Source organism: Lontra canadensis, unplaced genomic scaffold (genome assembly GCF_010015895.1).
Source record: "Lontra canadensis isolate GAN:19392208 unplaced genomic scaffold, GSC_riverotter_1.0 scaffold19, whole genome shotgun sequence".
Lineage (NCBI taxonomy): Eukaryota > Metazoa > Chordata > Mammalia > Carnivora > Mustelidae > Lontra > Lontra canadensis.
Window position 1 is genome coordinate 14,584,670 of NW_022631013.1, and position 16,524 is coordinate 14,601,193.

Sequence of the window (16,524 nt, forward strand, 5' to 3'; positions counted from 1 at the left end):
TAGAAGGGAATTTCAGGGTCATCTGACCCTACTCCCTTCCCTAGTGCAGTCATCCCTCTCCAGAAGGGGGTGGCCACAGGGCTCTGCAGGCATGCCACAGTGCTGGGGCTCCCTACCTCATAGACCAAAATCTACCTGCCTCTATCCTGGAGCAGACAGGCTCTGTGGCTTGAGGGCTTCCAGGGTGGCCGTCAGTGGTCACAGGAACCACCCTGATATCTGCTCCCCCACAAAAGAGATAAGTGTCTGCCCACACTTGGCTGATGGCAATTGAAGAGAGGATGGTGTGGGCCTCCTCTCTGTGTTCTAGTACTGGGCCAAAGCCTGACTTATTTCCCCACAGTTAAACTTCCTCTGCTGGTTCACCAATGTCTTGTGAGTTCCTACAGCCGACCCAGATCATTGCGCTATGGGTAGTTTTCCTCAGGTCAAGGCCACGGCTTCCGTCTCAGAAGGTGGCAGATCCTGTAGAGGGTAGCACACCTCAGGGTCCCCAGGTTCAGATGGAAAAACTGAGACCAGAGAGGGAAGGACCTGTAAGAGGTCACTGCTGAACCCAGAATAAACAGATTCCTGACCTGCAGGCTGAGAGCTGCATCAGACCGGGAGCAGCAGAAAGACAGACCCAGCAGACCAGAAGCTTGACCCAGCCCTTCCACGAACCCTCTGTGGATCCTGGTCACTCATCTCTCTCTGGGTCTCAGTTTCCCCACCTGTAAAATGAGGAATTGGGCCAGATCACTGCTTTTCAAACTTCTCAATGTTTTTTCAGAAACAGAACTATGTATTCCATGGAAGCCAATATATAAATCAGAAAGAAGGGGAGCTGTCTGGTTGGAACGGGGTGGGGGTGGGGGGCACAGCCCTCCTGCTTAGGCTTCCTCCCACCCTGTGGACAGTTTGAAAATCACAGGCAGCTTCCCCCCTTGGGTCCTTCGAACTCTAACTTTATAGTGTTCTTTCCCTGGAGAAGTGACAGCTCGCCATGGACCCTTAAACACAGAACAAAACCGAAGGCAAATTGTTGTCTAAAAAGAGTCAATTCAGACACCTGTTTTGAGAAGGCAAGTAGAAAACGGCACCACACCCCTCCCACTAGAATCTTCCAGCAACCGAGAGTTTTCGTTTTCTGATAAAAAATATAGAAATAGTGGTTGTTCTTGGGGGACTTGTGGTTTGGTTCTGGACCTCCCCATGGATCTGAGTGGTGTCCCTGAGGGCGGGGAGGGCATCGCGCTCTGCTCAGAACCTCTGTGAGCCCATGCGCGAGTTCTGGACCTCCAGCTCCAACTGCTTGGCCTGCACCTCGCGCTGGGTCAACAGCTCGCGGAGCCTTCGGATCTCCTCCTGTTGTCGATAGAACATCTGCAGCAGCTGGGAAAGCACAGAACAGAGGGAGAGATCACGCGGTGGCCCCGGATGTGAGGGGCCAGAACACCCTCGGGAAGGACAAACCACCGCCCCCTTTCCACACAGACACGTGGAGGCTCAAGGGAGTGGACGTTGCACAGAACTTTATAAAACCATTTCTTCACCCAATAAATGAAGTCTTAACGACTCGATGTGTCAGACTTTTTTTTTTTTTTTTTTTTTGCCTCCTTAGATGCCCTGTGGGATAGAGTTAAGGATGCTTGGCCCTGAAGTCTGGAGGCTACAGTTCTCACCACTAAACTAGCTAAATGATGTGACCTCAGCAAGTTACTTAGCCTCTCTGAGTTTTAATTTCCTCCTCTAGGAACCCAGGGGTCAGAAGATGAACCTGGGCGTTAGCGTCATCACTGCAGTGTAGGGAACCGTCGCAGATGCTGGTTGCTCCCCTGAGGATGTTTGCACCCCTATGGGGTGGTAGTGTAAGTACCCCTTCCCCCATCCCCTGCCACCGAGGCCAAGAGAGATTCAGCCCCTGGCTCTGAGGTCCTCCCGTCAGTGTTCAGCAGAGGCAGGACCAGAACTCCTCTGTGAGGTGCCGGCCCCTGTGTTTTTAGCCACTACAAACTGACCCCCAAGGGCTGAGGAGAAAATTCAGTCAGGTCATAAGCCATAGTGCCTACCACAGGACCTGGGACATGGCGGGCACTTAAGAAATGTTGACTCTGAAAACAGAAAATCCCAGGGTCAGAGCTGGGAGGGACTCTAATACGGAATCAAACTCTCCGCATCTTGAAGACAGTTTTCTGCCATCTGGATATACACCCGCCATCTTGGCAGACCACAGCGCTCACTGCCTGTTTGGTGAATGAGGTCACAAAGCAAGTCAAGAGGCCAGGCCAGGCCCCACAGCTGGATGTCTTCACCACTCACTTTCTCCCAACCATCCCAGTGCACACACCGACCCCCTGGTTCCCACCTCGTTCTCTGTCTTTGGCGGGGGACACTCCATGTCGAAGCCATTGGTAAGCCGAGGTGTCTTCTCTTTCAGCCTGTGTTCTGCTGCTCCCTGCCTGGGCACCTTCTCCTCCAGATGGGAGAAGGCTCTCCGGCCATCTTCTACAACCACCTTGTCTGTTTGTTTGGAGGGGGCCATGGAGACGGAGGGGGGTGTCTCTGGGAGCAGTGGCTGCGGGCTCAGGAGCTCGGAGCAGGGCCTCAGGGACACCATGACTGGGCCTGGGAGGGAAGCAAAGGGCCGTGTGAGGACTGAGGGCTCATGAGCAGATGGACAGGAGTGGAGCTCTGGCCGCATGCAGACAAGAACCAGCCCCCACACTGGGGCACCCAGATTGCAAACACATCCCCACGGGATCATCTAAGCGAGGCCTGGTTTGCCAGGGCAGCTGCGTGCACGCCGTGCAGCTGTCCCCAAACACTGCGAATGGCTCCAGTGAAGACTTGTCCTTGCTTTGCAGGGATAGTCCTGTATGCCTTGCGTTCTGCCTTCTACCAGTTCATGAATCCTCCCAACAGCCCCGAGAAGCTGGGCGGGGGGTGGGGCGGGTGGGTGGGTGCCAAGGTAGTAGCCAGAAGAGGCGAGAAGTCTAGAGAGGAACAGACGAAGTGTCACCCAAAGGAAGAGGCAGCCACTGGGGTGGGGCCAAGAGCACACATTGCCTCCTCTGGGGTAGCCCTTAGGTGGACAGGGCAGGGAGGGTGTCAGCACAGGGAGGAAGGGCCTGGGGCGGGGGTGGGCAGCGGGGAGATGCTGCCTAGAGGGTCTCTTAGGCTGAAAAGTAATTGCAAAGGTGGGGATGGGAGGATGGGCAAGGGCTTGGGGCCGAGACTACCCACGCACGCTGCACAGTCTGGAGTTTCAAGAAGTGTTCCATGGAGCAAAATGCCTTGATTTGGAAAGACTTTCCTGAGCCACTTAGGACAAGCCCTCCATTCTCGGACCCATATGGGACCATCCTAGCCAATGGGGACTCACTGTCAAGGACAAGGGGTTATGGGAGAATCCAACTGTAGGCCAAACCCCTCTCAGCTACCTGGGATTACTGGACACTTCATTTCACCTCACATTTGCACGGGGCCTTCTGTCTGCCCCCCTCACCTTTATTCATCCCACAGAGCCACTCCTGGGCTGTCAGAGAGGGCCGGGCTCCTGCCGTAGGTGGGTAGATGTCCTCTTGGTAAGACTCCGACTGTAGGAGAAGCCAGGAGTGAGGACTGAGGTGGCAAAGGGGCCGCCCAGATGGGAGGGCCCTAAGGGAGCTGGGGTCCAGGATTTCCCCACCTAGGAGTTGAAGAAACCAAGGCCAAGAGAGCAAAGGGACATGCCCAAGGTCACATAGCAACTCAAGAGCAGAGACGGTTCGGTCTCAGGGCCCTTAGCTCCCAGCAACACTGCATTGACAATGAGAAAGGCCTTTCTCTTGAGGAGTAGCCACCAGCCTCCTTGCTGCTACCCTAAGGGCATGGGCTCGGGCTCCAGCTCCCAGGGCACGTCTTCTCCAGAAGGGGCTCCCACCTCCCTCACAGATGGCCACACCACCCTTACCCGCCGGGGTACAATCATGGATATAGGTTCAATGAGGCCTTTGCTTGTAATCAGCTTGTAGAAGCGGAAGATCTCGCAGGAGGTGACGTCGAGACCTCTCTTTGGCATGACACCTGTGGGCAGATGGCCAAGGAGGGCTCAGAGGTTCTGGCTGGGCTGGGGTCACAGGGACCCAGGATGAGGGGCGAAGCCAGAGTGCACACCTGGGCATGAGCAGAGAGCACCCTCCTCCCACCCCCCTTCCGTCTATAGACAGTTCATGAGCAAATACCTATCCCCTGTGCTGGGGAAATGGGGTTGGAGTAATCAGACTTGGTCCTCCCCCTCAGCTTGCGCCCGAGCTGCTCTGAACAGAGCTCCTGCCCCTGTGTCCTGTTGATGAGTGTTACCATGGTGTCCTTCTCCTTCCCTTTGTGGTTAATCTAGCTGTGTCTTCATGTTCAAGTGGGTTTCTTACAGACAACATAGAGACGTGTCTTCTTTCATTTTTTTTTCTATTCCCAAATACACTTACAGAGTAGGGGTTCTCCTAGGTCAGTCTCTCTTATGTTGTGGCTGCTGCTGTAACTGCCCCACCTCGGCCTAGAACGCCTTCATTCTCTCCCCATGCTGTGCTCCGCTCCCCTTTTGGCTCCTCAAGTGTTGCCTCCTCTGGGAAGCCTTCCTCGACTTCCTGCTGCTTGCTCCCAGAGAACCTCCTACACACCTCCATCAGAGCTCCCATGGAGTCCGCGTTGATCCACCTTCTGCCCTCCTGAATGGGGTCCTCTCCAGGGCGGGGCCCTCATCTGACTCGCTCCTGTATCCCCAGACCCCACGTGTCCTCAGCGTTCCGTACTCACCCATCCCCTTCTGTGGGCTGTGGGAGCGGTACTCTGTCAGGTAGCTCAGGTGAGGCTTGTCGGCGCTCACCTCATAGTAGCGGATGTTTCCATCTCCCTGAGGAGGAGGAGGGTACAACTCAAGAGCCGGGTCCTATCCACCCCCTCAGGGCCCCCCGCGGCCATGCAGCAGAAACCTGGCATTCACAGTGACCGAAGGGCCGGCAAAAACACCTCACATAAGATAACACCAGGGAACTGCCGTTAAAGCAGCAAGGGGTCCTCATTTCAACACTCGATTCTCCCAACCATGACCCAAAGCCCACCTATGCGCCTCCAAGGCAGAAACTCTGGGAGCACAGGCCTGAGTCCCACTCCCAGCTGCACAAAAAGGTCAGCAGTGGTGGGTCCTGAGACTGTCCAGTGATCTTACACTTCTGGGGCATTTCTGGTTGTCACTGTCCTAGTGACTGGGGAAAGGAGAGAGGGACGGAGTGCTGCTCCAGGCACTGGAGGGGAGGAGCTACGATGCCAAGTACCAGTTAGTCCTACCCAATGAAAACCTGCTCCAGCCCAAATTCGAAGGTACCCCTATTGAGAAACTCCGATGGGGCCTCCTCATCTGTTCCCAGATCTGAGGAGCGACAAGCCTGGGGTGTCTGACCAAAGCCCTGGCCCTGGGTGTTCCCTGGGAGCCAGGATGGTAGGACAGGGTACTTTACGTGCCCACTGCAGGGAGACAGTGTCCAGAAAGCCCTGCCCATCCCTCTCCCTGGCCTGAACCCCCAGGGCCCCTGGTTGCTGTCTGGCTAGTGGTAGGGCTAGGCTGGGGTAGCCCTGCTCCCTGCCTCAGGGGCTCAGGCAGCCCCCTCCCTCCCACGCCAGGCTCACCTTTCCCACCACATAGAGCATGTTGGTGTCCGCATCATAGAACGGAAACAGCACGCCCGAGGAGCCATCCAGGTCCATCTCGAAGAGAGGCTGGGACAGGTTGTCCTACAAGGAAAGGAGACCAGGAAGGCCTGTGGGTCACTCCTGGAGCTCCTCAGTGGTGTTCCTGGAGATGGGAATCCCTGCCAAGGGGCTCTGGGTGAGTGTGTGTACACACGCATGCATGTGAGAGGGAAGGAGACAGAGGGAGAGAGACCACCCCCTTTTATCCTGCAGGCATTTTGCCTCCAACCCATCACCTCTCACACCCCTGATCGCACACCACCCCTCCCCTGCTTGTCTGATTATTTGTTGTAAAAGATGGAAGAGGAGGTCAGAGAGAGGAAGCGATTTGTCTAGTCTTTGAAACTCTAGCCAAGCGCTCCTGCAGTGCCTGGCCTGGCCCTTACCCTCACCCCCTCAGCTGCTGCTCCTGCCCACCTGCCTCCAAGCCCTCACTCCAGCTGTTCCTTCTGTCCAGAAGGACATCTCCTCTCTCTCTCCTCCCACCCCCACCCCTTGTCCTGGCCCTGAAGCAGCCACCTCCCTGTGACCCCCACACCATGGCTACTCCCTCCTCAAACGAGAAGATGCGCAAAGTCTGAGCAGCCCCCCAGTTTGCATCCCAGCACCCTTAGCACCGGCCGGCTCTGCTAAGTACGTGCTTGGGCAACGAGGAAGGGCATGAACAAACGAGTGAGTGAATGAAGCCAGCTCTCAGCTGTAGGCGACAGTGAGGGGCAGAGCGGGGCTGCACGGGAGACTCACCTGGTCCCACACCGCCAACTGCCGGTTGTTCCACTGGGATGTGCCCGTGGACAGCAGCTTATTCAGGTTCCCCAGAAACAGCACCTTATTGGCCCGGTGCCCTGTGCAGCTGGTTTCCTAGATGGACATGTGTGGTCAGGGGCTTGCGGGCCACAGCTAGGGTCCCTGGCCTCCCTGCCTTTGCTGCTGCTGCTGCTGCGCTACTGAAATGCCTTCCTTGTTCACTACCTAGCTCTGCTTAAAGAATCTCTTTCCAGAGACACCTCCCCCAGGAAGCCTTCCAGAGATCCTCCCATCCATCTGGGGGCTCAACTACTATTTTTGCTGAGCTTTTTCTGAGCTACGATCGAGGCAAACTTCAGCGCACCTCTGTGCTCGTACTGACAGATCCCGAGTGTTCACTGTATGCAAGGCAATGGGCTGGGCGGGCACCGTCACCTGAGTTACCTCATTCAATCTTTCTAGAGGAAGGACTGACAGCCCACTGTTGCAGATAAGGAAGCGAAGGCTCAGAGAACAGAAAGTGCTTGTCTTTGGTCACACAGCAGACCGGCGGGAGTGACATGCCTCCTGACAGAGCTAAGGCACACTGGCAAGTTCTGGAGTTAACTAGGTTCAAAACTCAGCTTTCAAGGTGGGCAAATCACCTGACCTCTCCTCAGCCTCCGTTTTCTCATCCAAAGAATGCAGGTGACACATCCCACCTCCCAGCAGGGCCAAGAGGACAGAGAGATAGCACATGTGAAGGCTTGGCCACAATGCCCACAGCATTACTAGCCTCCTGCAGGCCCTCACCGCCCCTTGCTCCTCTGCCCCCAAGCCAGACCCCAGCGCAGCACAGACCTGGAGGACAGCCCCGGCCCGGGGGTCGAGGATCCGAAGCTTGCGGTCTTTACAGGTGGTGGCCAGCAGGCTGCCATTGGTGTTGAAGGACATGGAGAGGATCACACCTTGGTGGCAGGTAATCGTCCTCACGGGGCTCATGATTACAGACTCCTTTGTGTCCAGGTTCCAGACCATCACCTGCACCGCAATGAGCTGTTTCTGAGCACAGCGGCCACCCCCGCCCCGGGCTCCCACAGTCGCACGCCCGCCAGGCTGCAGTGAAACACAGTATCCCCAGGAGGGAAGCCACAGATGGCAGTCTGGCCAAGAAGCCTTGGGTGGGAGGATGGATCTGCTGGCTGAAGCTGCCACGTGGCAGGAGGGGAAGGCGGGAGTCAGGCTGTCTGGCGGCGAAAAGAAAACACCATCTGCTTTGGAGTGACAAACCATCCACGCTGGGAGGACCCCAGAGATGAGCTAGTCCAGGGGCTTTCACACACTTATTAGCAGCAGTTTCCACCTCACACAGATAGAGGGCTGCCACGTTTAGCTGCGGAGGTTGTGCGTTGCACGGCTCCAGGGAGATCCATTCCCATAGCCCGTGACGTGACCTGCACCCCGTGGAGCTGTGTGCAGAGTTCCGTGCACAACCATATACGGTGGCCTGCAGACACAGCCTACATACACAGGTGAAAGAACACTTCTGATCAGAAGGGGGTCAGAGGCTCTGTCAACAACTCCCATCCCACCCCTGATCCATTAGCGAGGTCCCCAAAGTGCCTCCATAAAGCCCTATGTTGTGAAGGGAAGAGTTTCAAAGTCACGGCTATGGTCACACCGACCCCATTCGTGTACAAAAGGAGAAACTGAGGCCTAGAGAAGACAAGGGACTTTCCTAGTTCCTACGGCAAGGCAGAGACTGAGTTGAAATAGAATCCAGGGCTTCTCTACCATGAATTTTCCCCATCCCCAGGGCCCATAGACTGCCAGCTTGGCTGTCAATGGGGCAGTGGGAAGCTTCTCTGGATAGGATCCAGCCCATCCCCTCCAGGACGACTAAGGGGTTGTACATTGTCCCCCCCCCCACTGCAAAAACTCATGTCCACTGGAGCCTCAGAATGTGACCTTATTAGGAAACAGGGTCTTCGCTGATGTAAATAATTATGATGAGGTCATATGGACTGGGGTAGACACTACATCCGCTGACAGGTGTCCTGCTCCAAAGATGAGAGGACACACAGAAACACAGAGAAGCCTGCACGAAGCTGGAGGCAGGCCAAAGTGACACAGGTGCAGCTCAGGGAATGCCCGGAGCCACCGGAAGTTCTAAGAGGCACAGGAAGAAGCATTCTAGGGTCTTCGAGAGACCGCGGCCCTCCTGACAACTCGATTTTCGATTTCTGGTCTCCAGAAGGATGCGAGGGTAAATTTCTGTTGTCTCAAGTGCCCAGTGCGGTCATGTTAGGGTGGCCCCAGGAAATGAGAGCATGGACCCACCTTGAAGTCGTAGCCAGAGCTGAAGAGGATGTTGGCAGCCGTGGGATGCCACTCGACCAGGCCCACCCTGCGGGTGTGGCCCATTAGCTCCTTCTTGCAGGCTGTGAGGTTCTTTGTCAGCAGCTGCTTGGGGATGTCCCAGATCTTAATCTTTCAGGGGAGATACAGCGGGGTTAAGGGGAGCTGTTAGCCAGGGTCACCTGGTACCCAGGCCACCCTAAGCGACAGAACTGGCAGTGCCCAGCAGAAGGGCCAGGGGAGTGCTCTCTGTATCCATCTCTCTGGAACCCTCAGAGGGACAGAGGCTTTGCCAAGGTCTTCGAGCCCAAGTAGGGGCGGGCATTGCCAGAGTTGAGCCCAGGTGTCCAAATCTGCTTCCTGGTAATCTTTGCCATCCTAATGGCCTACACTGTGGGCAGCTGGGCGGGCCACAGGCCTGACTCCCAGGCTGGATGTCAGATCAAACCCACCTCCCAGCCTAGGCTATCTCTCCAAGGACAGTCATCTACCTCTTCCTAGTCCCAAAGGCTCAGGCTAGAGCCTCAAAGGCCAGGAGCAAGAGTTTGTGCTCTATCATCAGAGTACTAGGGAGCCAGTGCAGTTTCTGGAGGAGGACAGGGTAGGGCCAAAGTCTTTCCTTTGGAGTGGCCCCCTTGGATGGCCTGAAAGAGGAAAGATAAAGGGCCAAAAGGCCAGGCTGAATGGGGTCATGGCCTATACTCCACAGGAAGGGCCTGGGAAGAGGAGCTGGGACTTCCTTTCAGAGTAGCGTTGTCGAGGATGGAAGGAGCTTCCATAGTAGAAAGTCAGCTCCCAGTAACGGAGACATACAAATGGAGCTGGGGGTGGGCAGGGGGTGACACAGAGGGGATGGCAGAAACTTGATGTTCTCAGTTGTCGTTCAGAGCTCTCGGGCCCCTGGGTGACTGTATGCCCGCTTTCCCTCAGAGATACACAGGGTTTTCAGGCAGACTTTGCTTTCAATTCAACACATATTTATTTCCTGGTCACCAGGATTTAAAACCAGGACGGCAACCCCATGAGTGCCAGAGGCTCCGGATAAGGTGCTGAGGGTATGCTGGGTATGCAGACAAGTCCCAGAGCCCAGACTTTGTCCAGCACAACCTCCCTGAGCCCTCCCCCCACACTGACCTCACCTCATGAAGGATCAGGGGGTTAGGAGCATCCGAGCTAAGAACAGACACCCATCAGTCCACCTCCCCATGCCCCCAGCCCGCTCCTCCCGGGAAAGGGAACCGCCTCACGCAGACACTCACTGTGGTATCTTCAGAACAGGAGGCGATCTCAAAATCATTAAAAGGATTCCACTTGATGTCTAAGACGTTCCCTCCGTGCCCGCAGACCCTTGGGTAGTGGGGGTCCAATTTTCCCGTCTGCAAAACAGTGCCCAGGAATGTTGGGGAGAAGAGGGGCTAATCCCACATAAGCATGGGGGACGGTCACTCGGCAGGCAGCAATCACGCAGTAGGCAGGAAAACGTAAGGGACAGACAGGGTGTCAATCTAGGCCCTACCACTGTTCTCTTGGTGATGCTGGGGGACTCACGCCACTTCTCCGGGCCTCAGTGTCTTCCTCAGTAAAATGGAGGCAATAATAGGTATTTCCTGGGGTTCATGTGAAGATCTCAGGAGATGAGGTGTGGAAAGGGTCTAGCACAGTGCCTAGCGCATAGCAGGTTTTCAGTCAAAGGCAATTTCCCCTCAGACGCCGCTGGTGGGAATGCAAACACGGTGCAGCTGGTTTGGAAAACAGTCAGGCGCTCCCTACTAGGCTAAACACAGTTACCACGTGACCTAGCCATTGCACCCCGAGGTAGATCCCCAAGAAAAATGAAAACACAGGCCTACAAAAAGCTCATCTGCCAATGTTTGTAGCGGCACTATTCATAATAGCCAAAAGGTGGAAACAACCCAAATGTCCATCAACGGACGAATGAGTACACAGAATGTGGTATATTCACACCATGGAATATTATTTGGCCGAAAAAAAAAAAAAAAGGAACGAAAACCAACATGCTCTTTGACATGGACAAATCTTGAAAACACGCTAAGCGAAAAAAGACCCCAAAAGCCACATATTGCAGGATTCCACATAAATGACCAGCTGTGGTTTCACTGTTAAGAGCAACTTAATACATCTTTTGGTACCCGATACTCAGAACCCTGGATAATACCTATGAAAATTCCAGAACAGGTCAATCCATAGCGACTGAAAGCAGATTAGTAGTTGCGCAGGACCCAGGGCGAGAGGAAGTAACGGCTGATGGGTATGCTGTTTCTTTGTGCAGTGATGAAAGTATTTTGCATAATGATTTTGTGATGTTTGTACAAGCATGTGACTATATTAAAAACCTACTGAATCATACAATTTTTTAAAATGGTGAATTTCGTGGTATGTGAATTGTATTTCGATTAAAAAGAAAAAGCGAGCACCTCCTTGCCCTCCCTCTTGGCCTGCTGAGAATTGCTGTGTGGGTGCTGGGAAGACGGATGCCCCAAGCGGAGACTTCCAGCTCTGCACACAGACCTGGGTTTCCTAGGTCGTGGGACTGCCACACGGGTTCAGTCATAGAAACCCAGAGCTGGCAGTGACCAGCACTCTCTTTCATAAATCGCACTGCATGGCTTGGCGGAACAGGCGCCAGGACCCAGGCCCCCTGCCTGGCAACACAGGCTTCGTCCACATCCACGATCCCACCCCAGGTGCTTAAGTCCCCCTGCCCCACCCCCCGAAGGCTCTGCAACCCAGTTTTCCATCTATGAGGAAGAGACAGCTGAGAAGAAAACCGGCCAACATCCACGACATACACAGGGACAGGCCCTGCGCAAGGTGGCGGCGGCATAAGGTGTAGTACAAGAACCGGCAGCATCGATGGTCTCAGGGTCTTTGTAAAAGATCTTTCAGGAATAGGACAGACTCAAGGAATACCCACCACCTCTCCTTCCCTCACCACTCCCAGCTCTGCAGAAACCACCAAGACGGTGCCCCGCTGAGACTGAGCAAAGATGCAGTGGTGTCTCCCATCTGGCTTCATAAGGCTTCCAAGCCACAGCTGCCGCAGGAACGGACAGAGGCCTCCAGGTCCCTCTGGCACACTAGCAAACAGACGCGGAGGCCCTAGCTCACAGAGACTTACGCACCCATCGTAGTAGCTCTGCAAACACAAGCAGTGGTCCTGGGCTCCCCTTCACAAATACTCCGCCCAATCCAGCTCCTGCCCTTCGGGAAAGGGTAGTAGACATCTTACCCTTGACCGGATCCCACACTGGAGGGGAAACTCTCCACGGGGCATTATCGGATAAATTGGAACATGAAAGGTAGGTTCAAGTACGACCACAATGTTAAACTTCCAGAAGTTGATAATGGAATACGGTGATATAAGAGAATATTCCTACTTTCAGGACACACTCAAGTATTTAGGGTAGAGGTCAAGGAAATATGTAATTTATCCTCAAATGCATCAGAAAAAAAGATTATACCCTCATATATACATTCAGACAGAGAAAAGGGAAGAGTCTGGACTTGAGTCATTTGTGAGCGATGTGTGAGGTGCATCTGGGCCCTTCAACAAGAAGAGAGGTGCGCGCTCCCTGCCCCCTGCAGTGGGCAGGCGCCTGGAGCCAGGCCTGGAGGAAGAGAAGGTGCACCTGTGGGCCCTGGCCCAGGTCCACACAGGACCACCGATCCAGCCACCAGCCTCTTGCCTAGCCTCCGGGCCCTTCTGCACACTGTCACGGGTGAGCTTTCAGAAATGTAAAATCTGATCGTGTCCTGCCCCTGCTCAAATCTTGCAAGCTTTCCCCCTCACGTGTAAAACGTGAAGAATCATCTCTTCCTCACAAGGCTGTTACGAGGGTAAAATGAAATACTGTGCATGAAAAGCCAAACAGGGATGTCCTACAGTAAGCGCTCAAAGAACAGCAGCTTTTGTTAAGAGCGTGTTTATGTGTGTGCCTGCCCGAGTCTATCAAAAATGAGGGGAAAAAAGCCTGGAAGGAAGTGCTCCAAAATGTTACTCATGGTTACCTCCAGATGGTGGAAAATGGGTAGTTTAATCATCTTCCGTGGTTTTTTTTTTAATTTTCTCAACTTTCTATAAAACTATTGCAAAAACATTTATTTTGCAATAAATGAAAGGTATTTAACACAAAACTCCAACTTTCTGAAAAGATGGGTCCTTCCCGGATTAGCCAAAAATGTGTTCTAAACCTGCAGATCTTGAAGGGCTCTCAGAGACCTGGAATAAGGGCCAGCAGCTTTTGCTCAGGGGCCCAGCCCAGAGGGATTTGCATAGGGTCCCAGGAAATGTGGGGGGCGGGGCGGGGCTGCAGCCCAGGGCGGGGGCTCGCAGGTGTGACTGTGCCCTGCCCTTGCCGTGTGGGAGGGCTCTCAGCCCTGCGTCTGTGTCCTGCCCCCTTCCTCACACAGCCTTTCCTTCTCTTAGGCCATTTCCTGGGTCAAAGGGCATGAGTCACACTGGGTCTTCTCTGGCACACCCAGTTGTTCTCTGGCCCACAGCCCTACCCTAATTTTTGTCTGGAAGGTTTCTGGTAAGACATGTGGCTGCCTTCAGAGCAGCATGGAGGCTTGCAGGGGGTGCTGCAGACCCAGGAGATGCTTCTGGGCCAGGCATAGCCCAGCCAGGCCAGCACTCCTCTCAGGCCTCCCAAACAGAGACCCAGTGCAGGCAACTTCTCTGCGTTTTCAGAGGACGAGGGATGGCAGTCTGTTCTGCCCGGGGCTGCTCTGCCTGCAGGCAGAGCCGAGGTCTGACATTTCCAGACATCATTAGACCATCTCCTGGGCTGAGACTGAGCTGCTGAAAGCCCTGTCATGACAGGGACATTTATAATCAGGAGGCCACTTCCGCCTTTCAGTCCACTAGGCCAGCAGTCAGCCGGGGACAGGCCTCTGATTTACGGGGAAGACAGCTCTAAGTCAGGGGGGCACCCCTGCTCTCCTCGCAGACTGCCGGAGCCCGGGCTTGGGGGCAGGAGCCGGCCGCTCAAGCCTGGAGACATGCCACTTCCAAGTCTCAGTGGGGCTGCCCTGAGGTAGGCGGAGTGGATGGGACAGTGGACAGAGGGCAGAGCCGTGCAGGTGGGGGACACTCTGAGGGGGGCAGAGCTCAGCTGCTGGGATGGGACAGCTGTGAGGCTACAACCCCCAGCACTCACAGGGGTGCAGCCATCCCCACAACAGTGTCACAGCTTCCGGGGGCCTTTCCAACTGCCCAGGGCGGACATGGGAGGCAGGGGTGGTAGGCACAGGCACAAGCGGGCGGCGCCATGTAGAAGAGGTGGGGCGGGCAGGCTGACTCCAGCTTCCTGGGTTTGAGTCCCTGCTGCGGCACTTATCTCTGTGTGACCTTGGGCAAGTGACCTCAGTGCTCTATGCCGCAGTTTTCCCCATCTACGAAATGGCAATAGTAGGATGTCGCAGGGTGTGAGCGATTACGTAAGTTCCTCCAAGTAAAGCACTTAGGATAGCGCCTGGTACAGGGCAAGCTCTCTGGAAACTCACCAGTGTTAAGTTCATTAGAGCAAATTACAACGACCCGGTGTTCTTGTCACTCAGGATGCTTTCGGGGGCCCAGGGGTGTACTCAGTGTGATGTCAAACTGTTCCGCAGGGGTCTGCCCTCTCTCCCTACACACCTGATGGGTGACTGTGCCCGGATGCCCTCGGTGAATAAAGCCATGCCTAGACTGTACTCCAGTGAACAAACCTGTAAGGAGCAGGTGTGTAAACGTCGTTCTTTAGGGACTGTAACTCAGGGAGTCATCCATGTGCCAGGCCTGTGCTGGGTGCTTCGCTTCACTCCTGTTATTTCGTTTATCCCCCAACCAACCCATGAAGAATCCCCGTGTACAATGCGGCAGCTGGGGAACAGAGGGGTTCACAGTCACGTGCGAAGGGCGGCAGAGCCCTGGGACGTGGGAGTACGTCCTCTCGTGGCCTGCTGGCCCTGGCCGTCCTCTTGGCACAGTCAGCACTGGCATCATGGGCCACTTTCACGAGGACCTGCCTGGAACTGGAAGAGACTTTCAACAAAATAAAACAAGACAAAACAGAAAGCGACACACTATGCTGGCCCACAGCCCTGCATTTCTAGAAGGGGAATCTGAGTGTGGAGGGAGTAAGTACTCCCCATGGAAGGCTGAGGGTTAACATGCTGGCTGGGCCAGAGACAGAAGCTCATGAGAAGGCAGGATTGGTCTGCAGACAATGGGGAGCTCTGGGAGGGGACTGAGCCGGGGAGTGACATGGTCAGACAGGGCTTTAGAAACTCCGTCTGGCCCTCCAATGCTCCTCACTTTCTCCAGGCACACAGTGTCCGTCTGGCCTCCTCCGACGAGGTCCACCCCTCGGGCCTATCCCCAGGGCTCTGCCTGCCCTTGTGTTCTTGTCTCCCCACCCACCACACCTCACAGCAAAGTCCACCCCACACACCCCCAGGGGTGGCTTGGCTGCAAGCCAGGCCCCAGGCTCACCTGTCCCCACACCTTCCTGCTGCTGCTGCTTCCGTTCCCCGAGCACAGCCCTTGTTGCCCAGGCTGCGGGAGCCTCCCTCCAAACAGGCCGGCCCTAGGTCACAGTGAAGGGAAGGAGGCTGCCTGCAGAGTCCCCTGGCCCCTGGGGCAGCCTGGCCCTTCTGAGAATAACCTCCAGGATGCCATGGCAAGGCCAGGCACCATGCACACTGACGCTCCCGTACACACTCCATGAAATACTCAGCTAATTTGTCCCTCCCTTCCTTCTCACGGCACTAGTTCAGCGACACCTTTTGTGCCTGGCTGACAAGAAGCCCCTAGAAACCAGAGCCCAAACCGAGAAGCCGCACACAGGCCAGTGAAATGAGAGCGAGGCCCCACAGCCACACCCAGGGCTCAGCCACGTTCTGGTCCTCACCCTCGGGGCTCAGGAGCCTTTGGGATGTCATCTCTCTGAGCCTCAGCATCCTCATCTGCACGACGGGGCAGTATTTCCTGCAGAAGGGGCTAAGGAAGGCAGCAGCGTATGCACTGTCCGTGCTAACCCTGCAGGCCGTCCGCTGGGACGCACCGTGTCACAGGCCCAGCAAGCGTGTCCTCTCCCTCTCCCCTCTGCGCCTACTTGCGCATACTGCATGTGTTTACCCAAGAAAATAACAACCAAATGTGATGCGTGCACCTCTCTGGACGCCGATTCAAAGGAACCAAGCACAAAGAGGCATTTACAAAGCAATCAAGGGTATCTCCACATGCACTGGGAATCGGGTGACACCAGAGCTCTTGTCAGGGCTGCCATCAATGGCACTGCGGTTGTGTCAGAAAATACGCCGAGTTTTTAGAACTGCACCCTGAAGTTTATGGGGGTATAATGACAAAACATCCAGGATTCGCTTCAAAATACTTCATGAAGGGGCGCCTGGGTGGCTTGGTCGGTCAGTTGAGCGGCTGACTCTTGATTTCAGCTCAGGTTACGATCTTGGGGTCGTGGGATCAAGCCCCATGAACCCCAGGAGCCCCATGTCGTTCGGGCTCTGTGTGGAGTCTGCCTGACCGATTCACTCTCTCCCCTCCCTCTGTCCCTCCCTGGGTTCTTGCACGCTCTAAATAAATAAGCAAATAAATAAATAAAATCTTAAAAAAATGCTTCAGGAAAAAAAAAGGATGGATGAAGCAAGAGCAGCAAAGCCTTGAAAATTCTAGAATCTGGGTATACAAGGGTTCCTAGGATTGTATTT

General features: G+C 55.0%; 1 protein-coding gene across 2 annotated transcripts in view; it reads right to left on the minus strand.

The window, feature by feature from the left end:
* Positions 1–459: 459 nt before the first annotated feature.
* Positions 460–16,524, minus strand: part of CORO2A (coronin 2A) — a 48,423-nt gene continuing 32,358 nt past the window's right edge. For both annotated transcript variants that reach the window (XM_032860682.1, XM_032860681.1), the window contains exons 3-12: positions 10,053–10,169; positions 8,776–8,925; positions 7,297–7,476; positions 6,454–6,570; positions 5,647–5,751; positions 4,777–4,873; positions 3,935–4,047; positions 3,488–3,578; positions 2,348–2,607; positions 460–1,374 (exon numbers count right to left, since the gene is read on the minus strand). In XM_032860682.1, the coding sequence (XP_032716573.1) occupies positions 1,243–1,374; positions 2,348–2,607; positions 3,488–3,578; positions 3,935–4,047; positions 4,777–4,873; positions 5,647–5,751; positions 6,454–6,570; positions 7,297–7,476; positions 8,776–8,925; positions 10,053–10,169 (1,362 nt within the window). In that variant the 3' untranslated portion in view covers positions 460–1,242. The remainder of the gene's footprint in view (positions 1,375–2,347; positions 2,608–3,487; positions 3,579–3,934; positions 4,048–4,776; positions 4,874–5,646; positions 5,752–6,453; positions 6,571–7,296; positions 7,477–8,775; positions 8,926–10,052; positions 10,170–16,524) is intronic.